The 19,609-nt window shown below is 37.2% G+C and overlaps 1 protein-coding gene across 1 annotated transcript in view; it reads left to right on the top strand.

Moving 5' to 3' along the window:
* LOC103514819 overlaps window positions 1-18,908 on the top strand; it is a 28,757-nt gene extending 9,849 nt beyond the window's left edge. The window contains exons 3-7 of the mRNA XM_026827680.1: window positions 7,306-7,447; window positions 8,894-9,048; window positions 11,803-11,969; window positions 13,254-13,466; window positions 18,776-18,908. Of these exons, the coding sequence (XP_026683481.1) occupies window positions 7,306-7,447; window positions 8,894-9,048; window positions 11,803-11,969; window positions 13,254-13,466; window positions 18,776-18,901 (803 nt within the window). The 3' untranslated portion in view covers window positions 18,902-18,908. The remainder of the gene's footprint in view (window positions 1-7,305; window positions 7,448-8,893; window positions 9,049-11,802; window positions 11,970-13,253; window positions 13,467-18,775) is intronic.
* The last annotated feature ends 701 nt before the right edge of the window (window positions 18,909-19,609 follow it).

Genomic DNA, 19,609 nt, shown 5'->3' on the forward strand with positions numbered 1-19,609 from the left:
TGTTATTTGAATAAGTCAAATCAACTAACTGGACTAAAAACGGTTGGTAAAGAAAGAAAAAAAACTGAATCTTGTCAGTGCAGTGTGATGTTTCCAGGGCCGGATTACCCATAAGGCAGAATGGCAGACTGCCACGGGCCCCGCGCTTTTGGGGGCCCCGCGCTTTGAGGACTTACACTAGATATTATGGGTTTTTTCTAAAAAAAGAAAAAAAAATCGCCTGTGGCGCTGAAAAATTTACTTTTGGTGAGACTGGATTTCTCAAGATTGTGGACCAAAATTTTCAAAAATTTCGCCTGCGGCGCTCTAATTTATTTTGCTCACTTTAGCGTTCAGCTAAAATTAGGATAAGAAAATATCTAGCAAAATTTTCAAAAATTTCGCCTGCGGCACTCTATTTTATTTTGCTCACTTAAGCGTTCAGCGAAAATTAGGATAAGAAAATATCTACGAATTAGGTACGTCAAAAATATAACCCATAAGGAGAGGTTTTTATTGTATTTTTTTTTTTTTTTTTTACCATCAATATAGGGGTACAAACATGAGGACAGAACTAATCAAGCAGTAAAATGCCAGGGCCGAGTGGACTCAAGTTAGGATATTTCTACTTTAAATCCCAGTAAAAAAAAGAAGAAGAAAAAAAAAAACATTATACCTAGGTACTCAATATATAATTATCAAATATCACACTTAAAGCGATTTCTACAGAGGGAAAAATTTATTATAGATTTATGTTTATAGTATTATAGTCTTACCTACGTACACCGTATTTTTATAACCATGAAAATCTACTAGAAATACCTATGACTATTACTTATGTAGGTAATACCAACTTAAATGTCTCACTTGAAATATGACTTGGGTATGTACTACATACTTATTATATAGACAATTAGATCATTATCTTTACCTATGTATTGGTAATGTATTTGGAATTAAGTTTTATTCGCTCTTGATTATATTGGAATGTGGTTATGTAATATGTAACGTATTGCGTGGTTTTTCACAGGTGTCAGACTGGGACACCATATACATATTGCATATTTCGATATTCAAGAAAATACGTAGCTTAGTTTACATTGCCTCTGATGACCCCAATTCCCAGGTGGGAATTGGGGTGGCGTAAAGCCCTGATGTTACACCCTTAGGTCCCTTAGTAGGAGCAAAAAAAAAAAAATAGGTAAAAAAAATCAATTAATCAAACAAATCTCATTTATCTCAGCTAATAGGTAACTAATATACGAAGTAGGAAAAGAAAATTAATAATGAACAAGAAATTTTGCTCGTACCAAACTTTCTTCTTCGTCTCCCAGTTTGGCACAGGCGCGGAGGATGAAAGAGAAAAATAATATTAGTTATTAAAACTTTATTCCGATTAGGAAACTTTTTTCGAACTTAATGGGATGAAGGAGAAAATCCTTTTATGTAGGTATATGTATGTATTTTTCCAATACTTACCTATAAATATGTACTTGTAGTTTCTATGATGTACCTACTCGTACACAGAGTAGAATGTACCTACTTGTATTTCCTATAATGTACTATAGTACATTCATAATTCAAGAGCTAAGTAGCTCAATCCCAGGTGGGAATTGGGGTGGCGTAAAGCCCTGATGTTACACCCTTAGTAGAAGCAAAAAAAAAAGGTAAATAAAATCAATTAATCAAACAAATCTCATTTATCTCAGCTAATAGGTAACTAATATACGAAGTAGGAAAAGGAAATTAATAATGAACAAGAAATTTTGCTCGTACCAAACTTTCTTCTTCGTCTCCCAGTTTGGCACAGGCGCGGAGGATGAAAGAGAAAACTTTTACTTATCTTATGTAGGTACTTGTCGTCTTCTTCTTCCTTCTTATCTACATGTTTTTCTTTTTCTCAAATTGTCTCTTCCTTTGACATTTACTTGCTCCTTCAGTAATGGTATATGTATGTATTTTTCCAATACTTACCTATAAATATGTATACTTGTAGTTTCTATGATGTACCTACTCGTACACAGAGTAGAATGTACCTACTTGTATTTCCTATAATGTACTATAGTACATTCATAGTAGGTATAATGGTATATGTATGTATTTTTCCAATACTTACCTATAAATATGTACTTGTAGTTTCTATGATGTACCTACTCGTACATAGAGTAGAATGTACCTACTTGTATTTCCTATAATGTACTATAGTACATTCATACATTGTACATGTACATTCTAGGAAAGGAGAATTCCTAGGTAGGTATATTTTAGGTCCGATATTCGTCCCCTGGGAGGCGAAAGCTTCTTTCTTTAGTTTATTTCTCTGCCATACGTTATCAGTTATCACAATATCCTCAGTTTCCTTCCTTTATTTCTTTACCTTACAGTAGGTATTAGGTACTTGGTTTTTGTATGCACATGCACACTTGTATTGTATTTTCAAATCGATTATCACAATGATCCTCAATTTCCTTCCTTTATTTCTTTACCTTACAGTAGGTATTAGGTACTTGGTTTTTGTATGCACATGCACACTTGTATTGTATTTTCAAATCCTCGATACATCTCATATGCTGGTACATTCCCCTGAAGACAGAGATCTATTTCATCTCTCTCTTTTTCCTTCTTTCTTTCTCTCTCTCTCTCTCTCTCTTTTCCTCTACCTATCTTTCTTTCCCTCTCTCTTTCTGCTATTCTTCTCTAGGTACCTCCTCGTATGTTTTATTCGTAAGACAAAATATAATAGCTAGGTGCAAAAATACAAGAATATATTCTGTTGTTGTATATTCATCTACATTTTTGCATAATTATATTCCATATTTTCTTGCGCTAGTGCTATAATACCTTTTCTTTTCATCTTCGCCCTCTCTCTCTCTCTCTCTCTCTCTCTCTCTCTCTTTCTCTCTACCTATCTTTCTTTCCCTCTCTCTTTCTGCTATTCTTCTCTAGGTTCCTCCTCGTATGTTTTATTCGTAAGACAAAATATAATAGCTAGGTGCAAAAAATACAAGAATATATTCTGTTGTTGTATATTCATCTACATTTTTGCATAATTATATTCCATATTTTCTTGCGCTAGTGCTATAATACCTTTTCTTTTCATCTTCGCCCCTTCTCTCTCTCTCTCTCTCTCTTTCTCTCTCTCTCTTTCCTTATCTGGTTCTTTATCCTTTTCACTATGCAAATGCAGATTTGGGATGCATGCAAATAATAGAGATTTGCCCTCTCTCTCTTTCCTTATCTGGTTCTTTATCCTTTTCACTATGCAAATGCAGATTTGGGATGCATGCAAATAATAGAGATTTGCCAATATAGCTCGCGTTGCGTTTTAGAGTAACTTTGCAGCTAGGGTAGCTCTGCACGAGGCCCTGGGGTCGAATCCAGAATCTATGGTGGTAGTCAAGTAGGTACCTAGTCAGTGATAGAGGATAGAATTTTTCTTTTGTCCTAACCAAGGTCTCTTTTGGCTCTTGATTCTTTTTCGCTCGTTCGTTTTGTTTCCATTTTTCTACAGCTAGGGTAGCTCTGCACGAGGCCCTGGGGTCGAATCCAGAATCTATGGTGGTAGTCAAGTAGGTACCTAGTCAGTGATAGAGGATAGAATTTTTCTTTTGTCCTAACCAAGGTCTCTTTTGGTTCTTGATTCTTTTTCGCTCGTTCGTTTTGTTTCCATTTTTCTATTTCAAAATAATAATTGATTTACCAAAGAAAATCGAAAAAAACTCGATCTCTAAGGCGCAATGCACACTAGTGAAATCTGAAACGTGTTTCACGAAACAAGTACATAATGTTAACACAGAGCAGTGCACACTGGTGAAAACGAGTTTCATGAAACTCACTGTACATTGACACGGGAAACACGTTTCATGGAACGCGTTTCACTAGTGTGCCTAAGAAATGAAAAGTTTGGTTGACCAGCTTTTAGTGAAGTTTGGGTAGGCTGTATCACTTTGGTTATGCAAAAAAGGTCTAAGTACATAATGTTAACACAGAGCAGTGCACACTGGTGAAAACGAGTTTCATGAAACTCAGTACATTGACACGGGAAACACGTTTCATGGAACGCGTTTCACTAGTGTGCCTAAGAATTGAAGGTTCACTTGGTTCACAAAAAAGTTTGGTTCACCATCAGCTTTTAGTGAAGTTTGGGTAGGCTGTATCACTTTGGTTATGCTAAAAAGGTCTCGCAACTCTCTTTTAAAATGCTGGATTGATCATCTTTCAACAGAAAAGCTGATGTGACTGAGTGATTGAATGTACCTACACTCCTACACCTATAGAATTTAAACTCTGTAATAAGTTCGTATGTAGATACGTATAATATTACCAACATAAAAAAAGGTCTCGCAACTCTCTTTTAAAATGCTGGATTGACCATCTTTCAACAGAAAAGCTGTGTGACTGAGTGGTGATTGAATGTACCTACACTCCTACACCTATAGAATTTAAACTCTGTAATAAGTTCGTATGTAGATACGTAATATAAAATACCAACATACATACTTTTAATTTCAAGTACAAGTTGCTTACGAAACACTCTACACATTCCTCGAGTAGCCTTACCTTTTGAGACTTTTCACTCATGGAAAAAGCAAAAGCACATACTTGCAAACCAAGTATGTATTTATACTTTTCAACTCACTGTATATTCATATACTTATGGTATTTCTGTACATTGCATACCTAATGCTTACGAAACACTCTACACATTCCTCGAGTAGCCTTGCCTTTTGAGACTTTTCACTCATGGAAAAAGCAAAAGCACACATACTTGCAAACCAAGTATGTATTTATACTTTTCAACTCACTGTATATTCATATACTTATGGTATTTCTGTACATTGCATACCTATATAGTAAAGCTATACGGTATAGGATACATGAGTAAGCTTTCTATCTGAACGCGAGGCACAGGGGAAGTAAAATATTGTACTTGTATTGTGAAGGTCAGGTTGGTACATACTATGTTATAGAATACATGAGTAAGCTTTCTATATTCTATCTGAACGCGAGGCACAGGGGAAGTAAAATATTGTACTTGTATTGTGAAGGTCAGGTTGGTACATACTATGTAACTATGTAAGCATTTACGAAGGTATCTTCTAATGCAGTGTTTCCCAACCTTTTCTCTACGATCGCCCCCTTTCAGAATTTGTACAGATTATCGGAACTGTGATCGCCCCCCCCCCCAACAATGCTCGACCTTACCCGTATTTGGGACCGTCCTTACCCAGGTTGTTGTTATAGTGGCTCCTCCCTTTGTCACAAGTCCTCCTCGTCCATGTCCTCATCCAGTAGACCCAGAAATGTAGCCGTCTCCGTTGGATGGGTTCATAGGAGTTAGTTGTGTAGGCTTGTTGAGGCAAAGGCACTTAACCCAGGTTTGTAGACGGCCTGACCCCGTCTTGGGACCGATATTTGGTGAACCAGCCGAGGAGCCGAGTTGGCCCCCTTTATCGCTCCTTTTATTGATCGCCCCCCATATCGCCCCCATGAAAATCTCCATCGCCCCCAAGGGGGCGATATCGCCCAGGTTGGGAAACACTGTTCTAATGTGTTTCTAGTTCCTATGTATTTTCCAATATGTATATTACCTACACGTATCTATTGTACGAGAATGTACCGGACAACGGTGAGACACTGATGTGTATCTAATAGGTGTCACAACTCATCTGCTTGTTGGTAAGTCATTGTGAACAATAGGACAAGACCTAGAGTGACAGAGGAGATTGCTTTTTCCCGAAAATTTGTACTGGAAAAAAGCCTTTATTTGCCAGCCTAGTTAGCTTAGTTGGTAGTGCGTCTGCCTTGTAAGCGCTAGGCCGCGGGTTCGATTCCCGCCCGGAAACACTGTTCTAATGTGTTTCTAGTTCCTATGTATTTTCCAATATGTATATTACCTACACGTATCTATTGTACGAGAATGTACCGGACAACCAGGACGTACCTACCTACCTATATAAAATTTCGTATTCATGTACGTAACACTACCTACTAGATAATACCTAACAGTTAATCCTTTTACTTACGTAGGTACCGATTACCTTGGGCTTTCAGAGGAGCGGAATATAGACAAAACCCCCTCTCCCCTTTTAATTTTCGGGGACCCAAAAAGTTCAAATCAATCAGCATGTGTTGTCAGCAAAAGAAGACCAACAGTAAAGAAGATGATTTCGTATTCATGTACGTAACACTACCTACTAGATAATACCTAATAGTTAATCCTTTTACTTACGTAGGTACCGCTTACCTTGGGCTTTCAGAGGAGCGGAATATAGACAAAACCCCTTCTCCCCTTTTAATTTTCGGGGACCCAAAAAGTTCAAATCAATCAGCATGTGTTGTCAGCAAAAGAAGACCAACAGTAAAGAAGATGACAAACCCTACGTGTGGACCACTAAGATGCCAATATACTTTTATATATTTTATTTAGGTACTTACTGGATTATATCATCTTCTCTCGACTCCCCTGGCGGCCAATATTGCACACTGCATACCCTGTACCAAACTTTCTTATCCTCAGAAATGTTGCTAATCTTTGAAAATATTTCACTCAGGTTCTCTTTTTCGTTACTTTTCCTCCTCGTCATTAGACGAAGTAACATTCCGACAAGGGGAGAAGAGAATACAGGCTGTACCTACCAACAGAAAAGAAGATACAATAATAGATGAGTAGGAACTAGGAACATGAAATAAATAATGGGGAAAAGAAGAAACGAAATAGACCCGAATACAGAAATTTTAAAAATAGAGAAATGCTTTCATGTTATAAGCAGGCGCATGAAACTTGAACCAGCGATATTGTAGTGTTACCTAATAGATTTGACCTACAAAAATGTCCTAGACTTCATAAATTATAAGCTTTCGACACTATAAACGAGTAAAAGGACTTTTCAGTCTCATTCTGGCAGTATAAACAAGATAAATTATAAGCTTTCGACACTATAAACGAGTAAAAGGACTTTTCAGTCTCATTCTGGCAGTATAAACAAGGTATATTCTATTCTATCAATACTTACATAATTATTAATTATGTACCTACATAATAGGTGGGGCCTCCCTATTTATCTAATCTCATCTAAGACTGATTCAAACTGAGTGTCTAATGCGGTTCCCTATGGTTGTATTTCAGGACCATCTCCCCATTAAAAGCTTTTGACACTATAAACGAGTAAAAGGACTTTTCAGTCTCATTCTGGCAGTATAAACAAGGTATATTCTATTCTGTGAATACTTACATACATAGGTAGGGCCTCCTTGTTTACCTAATCTCATCTAAGACTGATTCAAACTGAGTGTCTAATGCTGTTCCCTATGGTTGTATTTCAGGACCATCTCCCCATCCTAGTGCGCCCCAAAACGTGACCGTCACCTTCCTGTCGCCCTCGTCCGTTCGAATCGCCTGGATGACCGCGCCAGGGCTGCCCAAAGTGGACCACTATGATGTCAACTACAAACCCTCCGATGCCAAGTTCGGTGCTTTGTTCAATTTGTGTGTCCCCGATTTAGATGCTAAATAACAGATTTTTTTTTGAAGTTTTATAGAAGAAGCAGGGTCGTATTTGGGGAGTAAGAGGGGCTGAACCCCCCTTGAGCTTCAATTTTCACCATTACTGTAGGCTAAACTCCGAAAACTTGGAGCATCCAACACCCTCGTCCGTTCGAATCGCCTGGATGACCGCGCCAGGGCTGCCCAAAGTGGACCACTATGATGTCAACTACAAACCCTCCGATGCCAAGTTCGGTGCTTTGTTCAATTTGTGTGTTCCCGATTTAGATGCTAAATAACAGATTTTTTTTTTTTTTGTTGAAGTTTTATAGAAGAAGCAGGGTCGTATTTAGGGAGTAAGAGGGGCTGAACCCCCCTTGAGCTTCAATTTTCACCATTACTGTAGGCTAAACTCCGAAAACTTGGAGCATCCAACACCCCCCCTTGACGAAATCCTGAATACGGCCCTCAGAGAAAGATGGCCTTAATCAAGTTTTTTTATCAAAATTGACCGTGGTCAATTTGGGCCGGAAAAAATTCAGCACCACATCCTGGAACGGATGGTCACTCATCCAAGAACCTACTGTGCTCAAAATTGCATTATCTTGAAAACTCCTGTTTAAAAACTGAAAAAGATAAGAACGTTTCTGAGAGTGTTTTCTTTCTCATACTTTTTAATTTAAGTTTGTCGTACTAATATCTTAAGTATGAATATGAATATAATCTAGACAGGCACAGAGGGTACTTAAGAGAATACAGAATACGTTAGCTGTAAGTACGAAGGGAGTCCTGAGGACAAAAACTACTTTCAGTATGGCACTTATGTTTCTCATACGTTTTAATTTAAGTTTGTCGTACTCATATCTTAAGTATGAATATGAATATAATCTAGACAGGCACAGAGGGTACTTAAGAGAATACAGAATACGTTAGCTGTAAGTACGAAGGGAGTCCTGAGGACAAAAACTACTTTCAGTATGGCACTTATGCTTCTCTCCCTCTCTAAAGAGTCTTAAGTGAAGGAAGAATGACACATCCACTATTTTCTGAGACAAAATGGGGGAAATGGCACATCCACTATTTGCTTTGAGAAAATGGGGAAAATGACACATCCACTATTTTCTGTGGGAAAATAATTAACACATCCACTAATAAGGATAACTGAATATTGATGAATACTCCAGTTAGAAGGCAAATAATGAAATAAGTAGTAGGATTTATTAGAGCCATTAGAGTTTATTAGAGTAACGTATCTAAAGACATTTGAGGTAGATATTTAGAAAGGTGTAAATAACTATTCAGCAAGGGAAATCTTACAACTGATTTATTCAAACTATAAGTGTCTGATGAGGGACAGAAACCAAGAACTCTCCTATTTTGAAAGGTTCTATTCCTCTATTCTACATTTGCTATATTGGACAGTTACAGGGTGGTGGCAGTAATAGCGGGCAACACTGAGTCAGTAACATTGAGCAATCTAATTCCGGACACCCAGTATCAAGTCACGGTGGCAGCAGTTGTCACGATAAACAATAGTACCAAGAAATTTAGAAGTAATCTTGTCGTCTTTCGAACTCTCTTTGGTAAGTTAATATAGGCCGGACGGTGCTTTGAACTCTTGACGTTCGCGCGCATCCCGTACACTTTTTCTGTAGTTTTTTTTTTTTTTTACAAGAATTTAGAAAGATTCAATTTCCAACTTTTTCAAAGTTTTGTTTCATAAAAATAATCGGATTTTTGAAAATACCTCGGAAATATGTAAAAGAACAAACAATCTGATTTCAGATGTTGCATGGAATTTTTAGCTTTTTTCATCGAATCCACTTTAAAATATACATACTCATGGGTACTTCAATATACATTTTCCCGTTTCTTTTTACGAACCTACCTGCTTCTCCTTTTACTTTTACTTATCTTATGTACTTGTCGTCTTCTTCTTCCTTCTTATCTACATGTTTTTCTTTTTCTCAAATTGTCTCTTCCTTTGACATTTACTTGCTCCTTCAGAATCCCCTAATGTATTTCCTCGTGGTATTATACATGTAGGTATCGAGATATGTACATAAATATTATTAAATCCCTCTTAACATTCTTATGAATTCTCCCTTGTGCTTGCATTAAAGTGATTCAAGATTGGTTCATTCGTCAGTATTACTATTTTTGTATACCTATATGTAATAGGATTATACCCAGAACCCTATGAGGGTTTTCAACAGTAAGCAGGTAAGTATAAGAAAGGAGGTATAGGTATACTCCCCGTTTTTCAAGTTTCATAACTTCCATCTGATAAAGTACATACAAATTCCATTTTTCCAAGAATTTCTTCTAATAATTCTTAGAAGATCATGGCTTACGTGTATATCCCCTCGTTTAGATTATCCTTCAGGATATTTTCGTCCCCTCATTTCTCGATACACAATCACCAAATTGGGCGACCTTCTTATTATCTCGACTTAATCTCCTTTAGAGTTGCCTTCTCATGAACAATAATATCATCATTATGTGACGCCTATTTATCTAATCTCATCTAAGACTGATTCAAACTGAGTGTCTAATGCGGTTCCCTATGGTTGTATTTCAGGACCATCTCCCCATCCTAGTGCGCCCCAAAACGTGACCGTCACCTTCCTGTCGCCCTCGTCCGTTCGAATCGCCTGGATGACCGCGCCAGGGCTGCCCAAAGTGGACCACTATGATGTCAACTACAAACCCTCCGATGCCAAGTTCGGTGCTTTGTTCAATTTGTGTGTCCCCGATTTAGATGCTAAATAACAGATTTTTTTTTACATTGTTCTTCTTATCTAGGACAAATCCTAACATCAAAAGCGTGAGAGGCTTTATTCAGCGTTCAAATTAAAGGCCAATGTCTATGCCTAATACATCTAATAGATAAAAATCCGGAGCGAAGCGACGGATTTCGGCTAGTAATAAATAAAGAATTTACGAAAGCTAAAGGGGTATAGGTATGTACTCGAAAATTAGATAGCCAATAGCCATGCGTGCTCATTTTTCAGCCTTTTATTTTCCTAAAGAAAATCTTCTCCAGTCTCCTCTTGATAATGTTACATTTTTTTACATTGTTCTTCTAATCTAGGACAAATCCTAACATCAAAAGCGTGAGAGGCTTTATTCAGCGTTCAAATTAAAGGCCAATGTCTATGCCTAATACATCTAATAGATAAAAATCCGGAGCGAAGCGACGGATTTCGGCTAGTAATAAATAAAGAATTTACGAAAGCTAAAGGGGTATAGGTATGTACTCGAAAATTAGATAGCCAATAGCCATGCGTGCTCATCTTTTAGCCTTTTATTTTCATCGATAGGTAATTTCATAACTTCATAAATAGATAATTTCATAAATTAAAGTTTCTAAACCGAGTTAGGAATTATTTTGTCCTCTACAGTCTTCAAAACTGACTAGGGGCGAATTCAAACTAGAGACTAGAGACTGGCTAGTAATATATAAAGAATTTACGAAAGCTAAAGGGGTATAGGTATGTACTCGAAAATTAGATAGCCAATAGCCATGCGTGCTCATTTTTCAGCCTTTTATTTTCATCGATAGGTAGGTAATTTCATAACTTCATAAATAGATAATTTCATAAAGTTTCTAAACCGAGTTAGGAATTATTTTGTCCTCTACAGTCTTCAAAACTGACTAGGGACGAATTCAAACTAGAGACTAGAGACGAGTTTGATGAACTGTCTATTCAAATCAGGGTTACCTGTCTAAAGAGTTGGAAAGTTGGGAAAATTTTTCACCCTGATAACATCATTGCTTTTTAATGACACCCAAGTGTATGTGTAAGCTGTAAGGTGTATGACATAATATAATAAGTATATCCCTGATAACATCATTGCTTTTTAATGACACCCAAGTGTATGTGTAAGCTGTAAGGTGTATGACATAATATAATAAGTATATACAGTCTGTTCATAAAGTCCCAGGCCACCCTTTTAATTTTTTTTACTGTTCACCCTGGAAAGCTGAAATCTTGCATGCAGGCCTTGATTATGATAAAGAATTTTTTGAGGTACTCAAAATTTTATGACTAGAGACGAGTTTGATGAACTGTCTATTCAAATCAGGGTTACCTGTCTAAAGAGTTAGAAAGTTGGGAAAATTGTCTAATCTCTGCATAATATTACTGGTAGGGTTGAGAGTAAAATTCATTTTAAAGTTGGAAGTTTGAACGTTTAAAAAACTTTTTGCGAGATAAAATCCTTCGGACTTGCGAGATAACTAAGCATAAGGCCAGCCACTCACTATCAGGTGCAGGTAACTGTCAGGTCTACCTGATAGTGAGTAGCTGGCCTAATATCTCTACTGTTTTCAGCGGAAACAACCACTGACTATGGAGGCTCAAACAAACGGGATTCGGGGGGTGGGGGTGCAATCATTGGGAGCAACATTCAAGCTCAACTGCCAATCATACGAGGAGACAGGCCAAGACAACCGGTGATACCTCCTTTCACAAGTAGTATGCCACCAGGATATGTACAGGTAAGTCGAATTTCCATTCCTTAAGGTGTGTGCACAGTTGCACACATAGTCGAACGGTCATCGATCGATGGTGACTGAACTGTCCTACAATCTACAATACATTTAACTTGGTAAATAAGTAGGTACATATTTATAAGCATACTCAAAAATAATAATCCAACAAAATATATACATACCTAGTCGACCGGTCATCGATCGATGGTGACTGAACTGTCCACACTGCCAGTTATACAGAAGATATGTCTTAGCTAAGCAAAGATTATATTACCTACAATCTACAATACATTTAACTTGGTAAATAAGTAGGTACATATTTATAAGCATACTCAAAAATAATAATCCAACAAAATATATATTTATACCTAAAATCCCCAAAGAGGAAGAAAGAAAATTTTCATTTCGAAGAAGCTGAGGGGGAAAGTTGAATGATGACGATGTAACAATACGAATACAGTAGGGTCGGTATAGGTACATATATTCATACTCAGGCACTCTCCACTATGCATTATTTATCAGCAATATTGAAGTCTATAGACACGCATTCAAAGTCCTCAGGGACAGCCAATAACGACCATATTGTATAGAAACATACGAGTATTACTCGTGTATCACTAATATAAAGGGCTGAAATGTTGCACGAAACGTCTGAAACAGCTCAATCTAACATGTGGTACCACATGAGGTATTCATACTCAGGCACTCTCTACTATGCATTATTTATCAGCAATATTGAAGTCTATAGACACGCATTCAAAGTCCTCAGGGACAGCCAACAACGGCCATATTGTATAGAAACATATTACTCGTGTATCACTAATATAAAGGGCTGAAATGTTGCACGAAACGTCTGAAACAGCTCAATCTAACATGTGATACCACATGAGGGTCAGGAAACACTGTTGTTGAGAGGCGTTTGGAGAACCGATCCTTTGCTTTTAAATTTAAGTGGTATCAACAGCCTCCACATGAGGGTCAGGAAACACTGTTGTTGAGAGGCGTTTGGAGAACCGATCCTTTGCTTTTAAATTTAAGTGGTATCAACAGCCTGGATTTTACTCAAGAAGTTACTTTACATCTAACTGTGATTAGACTGCTAAGACTCATATATGAACGGGTAGGGTAAACAATGTCATATTGTGCAAAACACTTCATTAAAAGGCATGAAAGTACGAGTATTCCTGATCCAAGGCTTTTATCTTTTATGGTTAGTAAATTTTCATCTATTAGCCTTTTCGTGGAATAACCTCCACTTTCACGTCCTTCATTTTTGACAACCGTTTCCAGGTTCGTGGTGTAGAAGTGACCATCGTAGTGATAGTTCTCTGTGTTTGGGTGGGAGCCATCATCCTGTTCTTCAACCGATGGGGTAAGATCAGGATGCTCATCCCCTACCAGCCTGACTACAAGGACACTCAGCTCAAAGTACCAGGAACAGGAGCCTGCTCTGTAGGAAACGGATGTCAGAATCCAGGCGGAACCAATTTCTGCTGTTCACAAGTAAGTTTTGTCCTTTTCCACAGAGTCCGAGACCGAAATTCCTGATAAAATAGCTCTAATATTGTGTAACTAGTAGAGGTAACTACTCCTCAAAAAAGTAATAAAAAAAAAAGAATTTCCCATTTCTACACAGTTTCTTTTCTACCTAATTTCTTGATTTTCAATGAGACATCCATCTATTGAAATTTTGAATGCATGACGTGTAAAACATAATGTTCCTCAGAAATCTTATTTTCTAAATAAAAAAGAAGAAAAATGTGCATTTCATGATGAGCAAAATTTCATATACTTTTGTACACACCTACTTACTCAAAGGTTCATTTGAAGCGTAATTTCTTATCTAATAAGGAAACAAGTTGTAGATATAGGTATCATGTTGAAAACACTTGCTGCAGAAATCTTCATGGGTAGGTAGGTGGGTGGATAAATTCATTTGAAGCGTAATTTCTCATCTAATAAGGAAACAAGTTGTAGATATAGGTATCATGTTGAAAACACTTGCTGCAGAAATCTTCATGGGTAGGTAGGTGGGTGGATAATAATTATTTTTCAGTTGGGTGGGTTAGGTTACATACCAATCCTGTTGATTCCCCATTTTATTTTTCTTTATTATCTTGAATGTTTATTTCTTAACCCCCGAAATAGTCCGACTTTCTTGGTGTACCTACTTACCTATATTTTGTGTTGCTACTTTCTTTAATTTTATAAATTGGAACGCTATAGAAAGCATAGTGGGTACCTGGATAACCTTATTATTTTACTTTCTTTCATTTTTCGTTACTAGAAACAAGAAACTTTTTTTCCTCTTGTGACTTTATGATTTTACTTTTTTCTCCTTTCCTCGTGTTATCATGTATTGAAAACTTTCTCTCTCTCTCACTCTCTCTCTCTCACACACACACACACACACACACACACACACACACACGACTGATTCACAAATTGTAACAAGCTGAAAAATTTCTGCTCGTGTGCCCCTTCCCCATTTTATTTTTCTTTATTATCTTGAATGTTTATTTCTTAACCCCTGAAATAGTCCGACTTTCTTGGTGTACTTACCTATATTTTGTGTTGCTACTTTCTTTAATTTTATAAATTGGAACGCTATAAAAAGCATAGTGGGTCCTGGATACCCTTATTATTTTACTTTCTTTCATTTTTCGTTACTAAGAAACAAGAAACTTTTTATTTTTTCTCCTGTGACTTTATGATTTTACTTTTTTCTCCTTTCCTCGTGTTATCATGTATTGAAAACTTTCTCTCTCTCTCCCTCTCTCTCTCTCTCTCTCACACACACACACACACACACACACACACGACTGATTCACAAATTGTAACAAGCTGAAAAATTTCTGCTCGTGTGCCCCTATAAAAAAAATCTTATGAATAAATCGGTCTTTAATAATTTTAATAATTGTGTACCTATGGTTACTTGGAAAATACATAATTAGATTCATTAGACATACATATGTAATTTTATTACATAGTTACTCATATGTAATATACAAACATTCTAAAAGTATGCCTCATGTTGATATCATTTATCTGTTTGTGTTATTCACAGAAAAGCACTAAGTATAATTAGATTCATTAGACATACATATGTAATTTTATTACATAGGTACTCATATGTAATATACAAACATTCTAAAAGTATGCCTCATGTTGATATCATTTATCTGTTTGTGTTATTCACAGAAAAGCACTAAGTGTATGTAGGTATAACTCGGCAATTGAAGGCATTTGTTTATTTTTTTGCGAAAATGGAAAGTAAACAAGGCTAACAAAAACACTACTGCCCCAAGCTATTAGACACTAACAATGTCATCTTGATGTTTTGTAATGTTCTTAGGTATACTTCCTACGATAGATGAAATCTAGCTGTTGATTAGCGAAAATGGAAAGTAAACAAGGCTAACAAAAACACTACTGCCCCAAGCTATTAGACACTAACAATGTCATCTTGATGTTTTGTAATGTTCTTAGGTATACTTCCTACGATAGATGAAATCTAGCTGTTGATTACAAAGTGGACCTTTCTAAGTATATTATAGGACCTACAATTGTGACATTTCTATCAGACCTGCAGAAAATATCTAATCAGACAAAGAGTGGGTTCCATTGTTATGAGGAGCAGCTTTTTGCCACTTAATATTTGTTTCAACCTACTATGAGCTATGAGCTACCTATAAACAGCTAGATATGTAGCTTATTGCAGATACTTGGGTACTTTTAGGAGTCATCATCATTGCCATTATGCCTGCTCGGATTTGAACAAAGAAAGGGTTCCATTGTTATGAGGAGCAGCTTTTTGCCACTTAATATTTGTTTCACCCAACTATGAGCTACCTATAAACAGCTAGATATGTAGCTTATTGCAGATACTTGGGTACTTTTAGGAGTCATCATCATTGCCATTATGCCTGCTTTATAGGTAATACAAGTACGTCCACTATACCTATTATATACCCTATACCAGGGGTTTCCAACTTCCATGTGTATGCGGGCCACATGCTACATTTGGAAGTACTTCGCTGGCCACATATTATGTACTTAGGGGAGCATTGTAATAATAGTGCTTAATTATAATAATAGTGCTTGTTTATACTGCTCGCATAGGACTGAAAAGTCCCTTTACTCCAGCAGTAGGCTACTACCATTATTGTGGTCAAATTCTCAAATTATATTGAGGATAAAATTCCATACCTTGGCTGGGATTGAACCCACGCCCTCCTGTTTACCAGGCGAGCACCTTGACCACTACACCACCGAGGCAGGTGTTTGTAGGCCGCTAGTTGGAAACCCCTGCCCTATACCCACACTTACCAAATGGTCAATAGGTCTTTTCCTATCATCAGGTATTCAATCTAATATTGACACTACAATCTCTAGGTAACGTACATACATAATTTTCTCTTTTTCCCACGGAGAAATTCCGAACCTTTCTTCATCTTTCTCATTTTCCTTTCTGTTTGTCTTTCTCATTTCCTTTTTTTCTTCTTCTTCTTTTTTCCTCGAAAAAAATAACTTAAGAGGAAACTTTTACATTTTTATTTTATGAAGAAATAATGTAGCCAGGGGCGCTGAGAGAGATTTTAGTCCTGCACTCTTCATCTTTCTCATTTTCCTTTCTGTTTGTCTTTCTCATTTCCTTTTTTTCTTCTTCTTCTTCTTTTTTCCTCGAAAAAATAACTTAAGAGGAAACTTTTACATTTTTATTTTATGAAGAAATAATGTAGCCAGGGGCGCTGAGAGAGATTTTAGTCCTGCAGGCTTCTCAACTTAATGCTCTTATCATTATCACTAGAGGTATTCAAATAGAGGTATTCCTACCTTCCTCGGTTGTCTGGGACACTTCCTATTCCTATTCAGGGGGAAAGCGTAGGAGAAGGGGATTAGGTGAAACTTTGCAGCCGTTTCTCAACTTAATGCTCTTATCATTATCACTAGAGGTATTCAAATATATCCTACCTTCCTCAGTTGTCTGGGACACTTCCTATTCCTATTCAGGGGGAAAGCGTAGGAGAAGGGGATTAGGTGAAACTTTGCAGCCAAGGTGTAGATTTTAATCTGACCACATTATAATGTCTTGCTCTGCTGGGGTTTTAATCGTTTCCAAAGATCTTTGCTCTAAATGTGCACTACCAGTAGTAATTAAGTACCTACATTTGGTGGGGATTGGGGCAAATTAGGAGCACATTATAATGTCTTGCTCTGCTGGGGTTATAATCGTTTCCAAAGATCTTTGCTCTAAATGTGCACTACCAGTAGTAATTAAGTACCTACATTTGGTGGGGATTGGGGCAAATTAGGAACTACAGAGTGTACCTATTTTATTGTTAATGTCTTAAAAAATAAACTTCCATACTACATTTTCATAGCTTTTCAAGCGTCCCTCTCCCTCTTTTTAAAACGATCCTGCACGTAAAGACACAACTGTCAAGAAGTTTTTCCTTCAGTACTTTGTAAAGAAAATCTTCTCCAGTCTCCTCTTGATAATGTTACATTTTTTTACATTGTTCTTCTTATCTAGGACAAATCCTAACATCAAAAGCGTGAGAGGCTTTATTCAGCGTTCAAATTAAAGGCCAATGTCTATGCCTAACACATCTAATAGATAAAAATCCGGAGCGAAGCGACGGATTTTGGCTAGTAATATATAAAGAACTAGCTGAATTCCGTCGCTTCGCTCCGGAATCCCGCTAGTTCATCCCGAGGCATGGCCAAACTTGTGGAAAAGGCATGGACTGTTCACCCTGGAAAGCTGAAATCTTGCATGCAGGCCTTGATTATGATAAAGAATTTTTTGAGGTACTCAAAATTTTATAGGGCCCCCAGGGGCGGCCTCAGAGGGACCAACTTTAAAATCTTAAATGAGAACCCCCTACTTGTGATACATCATATCATAGGTCTTAAAGAACGTAGTACTTTGGTACAAGTTTGAGCTCTTTCCAACAACCAGGGCAGAAGTTATGGCCTATTCAAATTTTAATTTTTCCATGTTCTCCCGGGAAGCACCAAAAATGGGAAATTCATATCGATTGATGATTTGTGCTTCAAATAGGTCCCACTAATGGTTCATATTTAAATTCGGACCCAAAAGTGAAATTTAAACTTTCTGCCCTGATGGCCTCCGGTCATCGATCGATGGTGACTGAACTGTCCACACTGCCAGTTATACAGAAGACATCATTTGTAGTTGTCTGTCTACAACTACCTGAAAACGGCTACTTTCCCTGTCGCGTATAATATCTCTAGTAGCGCGAGTGCAGTCTGCAGAACTAAAAGTTAACTAAATAGAAAGGAAGAAGGGAATTGAAGGATTTTCCTCTTTTATTTATAACTTTGTTCTTTTAACTTTAATTAACAGAAGAAAAGATAACTTTTACTTTCTACGAGTATTACTCAAGTAAGGGGAAAGTATTGCATTTCAGATTAATAATGAAGTTATCTAAAACAGAGCTGAGATTTACAATAGACTAGAATCGAATACCTAATACCTAACCACGCTGGTTCATGTACATCTACATTGTTAGGTGATTAGGGGCTTTATTTACGAAACTCAAGTTGTAGGTATAAACAATGCAGAAAAGAAAATTTGACACATCCACTAACTACTTTGTTCTTTTCATAATCAGACTCTCCCCCCCTCTCTTCCTCTCTCTCTCTCTCTCATGTATTTTTACTTTTATCTTCTTTTTAACATTTCATGTTCGTGTGTGACAATACCCCTACATGTTTTTTACATTAACCCCTCATGATCGTGTGTGACGTCGTATGCATGCTCAATGTCCTCTCCTCCTCCTTAGGGAACCTGTTGTCTTTTGGACAGTTGCTGCTTCAACCCCATCCCCTCCACCCCCCCACCGCACACCCGGGATTGCAACTGCCGGTTTGCGCTCCTGCACCGGGCTACGCCAACTAATACCGCCTGAGATCAGAGGACGAGTGTAAGAAATCATAAAAAAAAACAAACAAATCCATCACCTTCACACAAGGTGGAAACGACCGGTCGAGAAATGACGCCTTTTGAAGTCTAAAGCAGGGTTCACAGCGTCCAGACTTATGGTAGAAATGGTACATACCTATACATTATCAGCCAACATTTAGAATATAAGTGTGGACTCTGCTTTTAATTCCCTTAATCCCTTATAAAGATTTAATGATGGGTTGAACTTTTTTTGACCTTTGATACAAACCTAAAGCTAATCAACTAGCTTGGCATTTACCGATCCATACCTATCGCCTATCGTTCAGTGTGATTTGTAGATCGTCAAATTTCGAACAGAGCCATGTGGATTTGAAATCCAATCAGTTTTTTTTTGACGCTCTTCCGATCATCCCTCCTCAAAAGTTGGCAATATTCCAGCAATAGGTATTTAATAATTCTGGAATGGTTGCCAAATCTGTGGCAAATGCCGAGGTGTTGATAAACGAAGGTGTCTTTCTCGCCCGGTGTTTCCACAGCTCACTTATGATGTCTTTGTGTCCGTACTGATTTTGTATTAGAATTTATCTTTGAGTTATACTTAACAGTCAACAGTCATTTTTGCTATCGGAGAATTATTGTAGAATATTTCTTTAGACAAGTTAGTAAATAGTACACCAACCAATTCTGTGTGATGTCTCTTTTATTTCTTACA

Source organism: Diaphorina citri, unplaced genomic scaffold (genome assembly GCF_000475195.1).
Source record: "Diaphorina citri unplaced genomic scaffold, Diaci psyllid genome assembly version 1.1 scaffold1226, whole genome shotgun sequence".
Lineage (NCBI taxonomy): Eukaryota > Metazoa > Arthropoda > Insecta > Hemiptera > Psyllidae > Diaphorina > Diaphorina citri.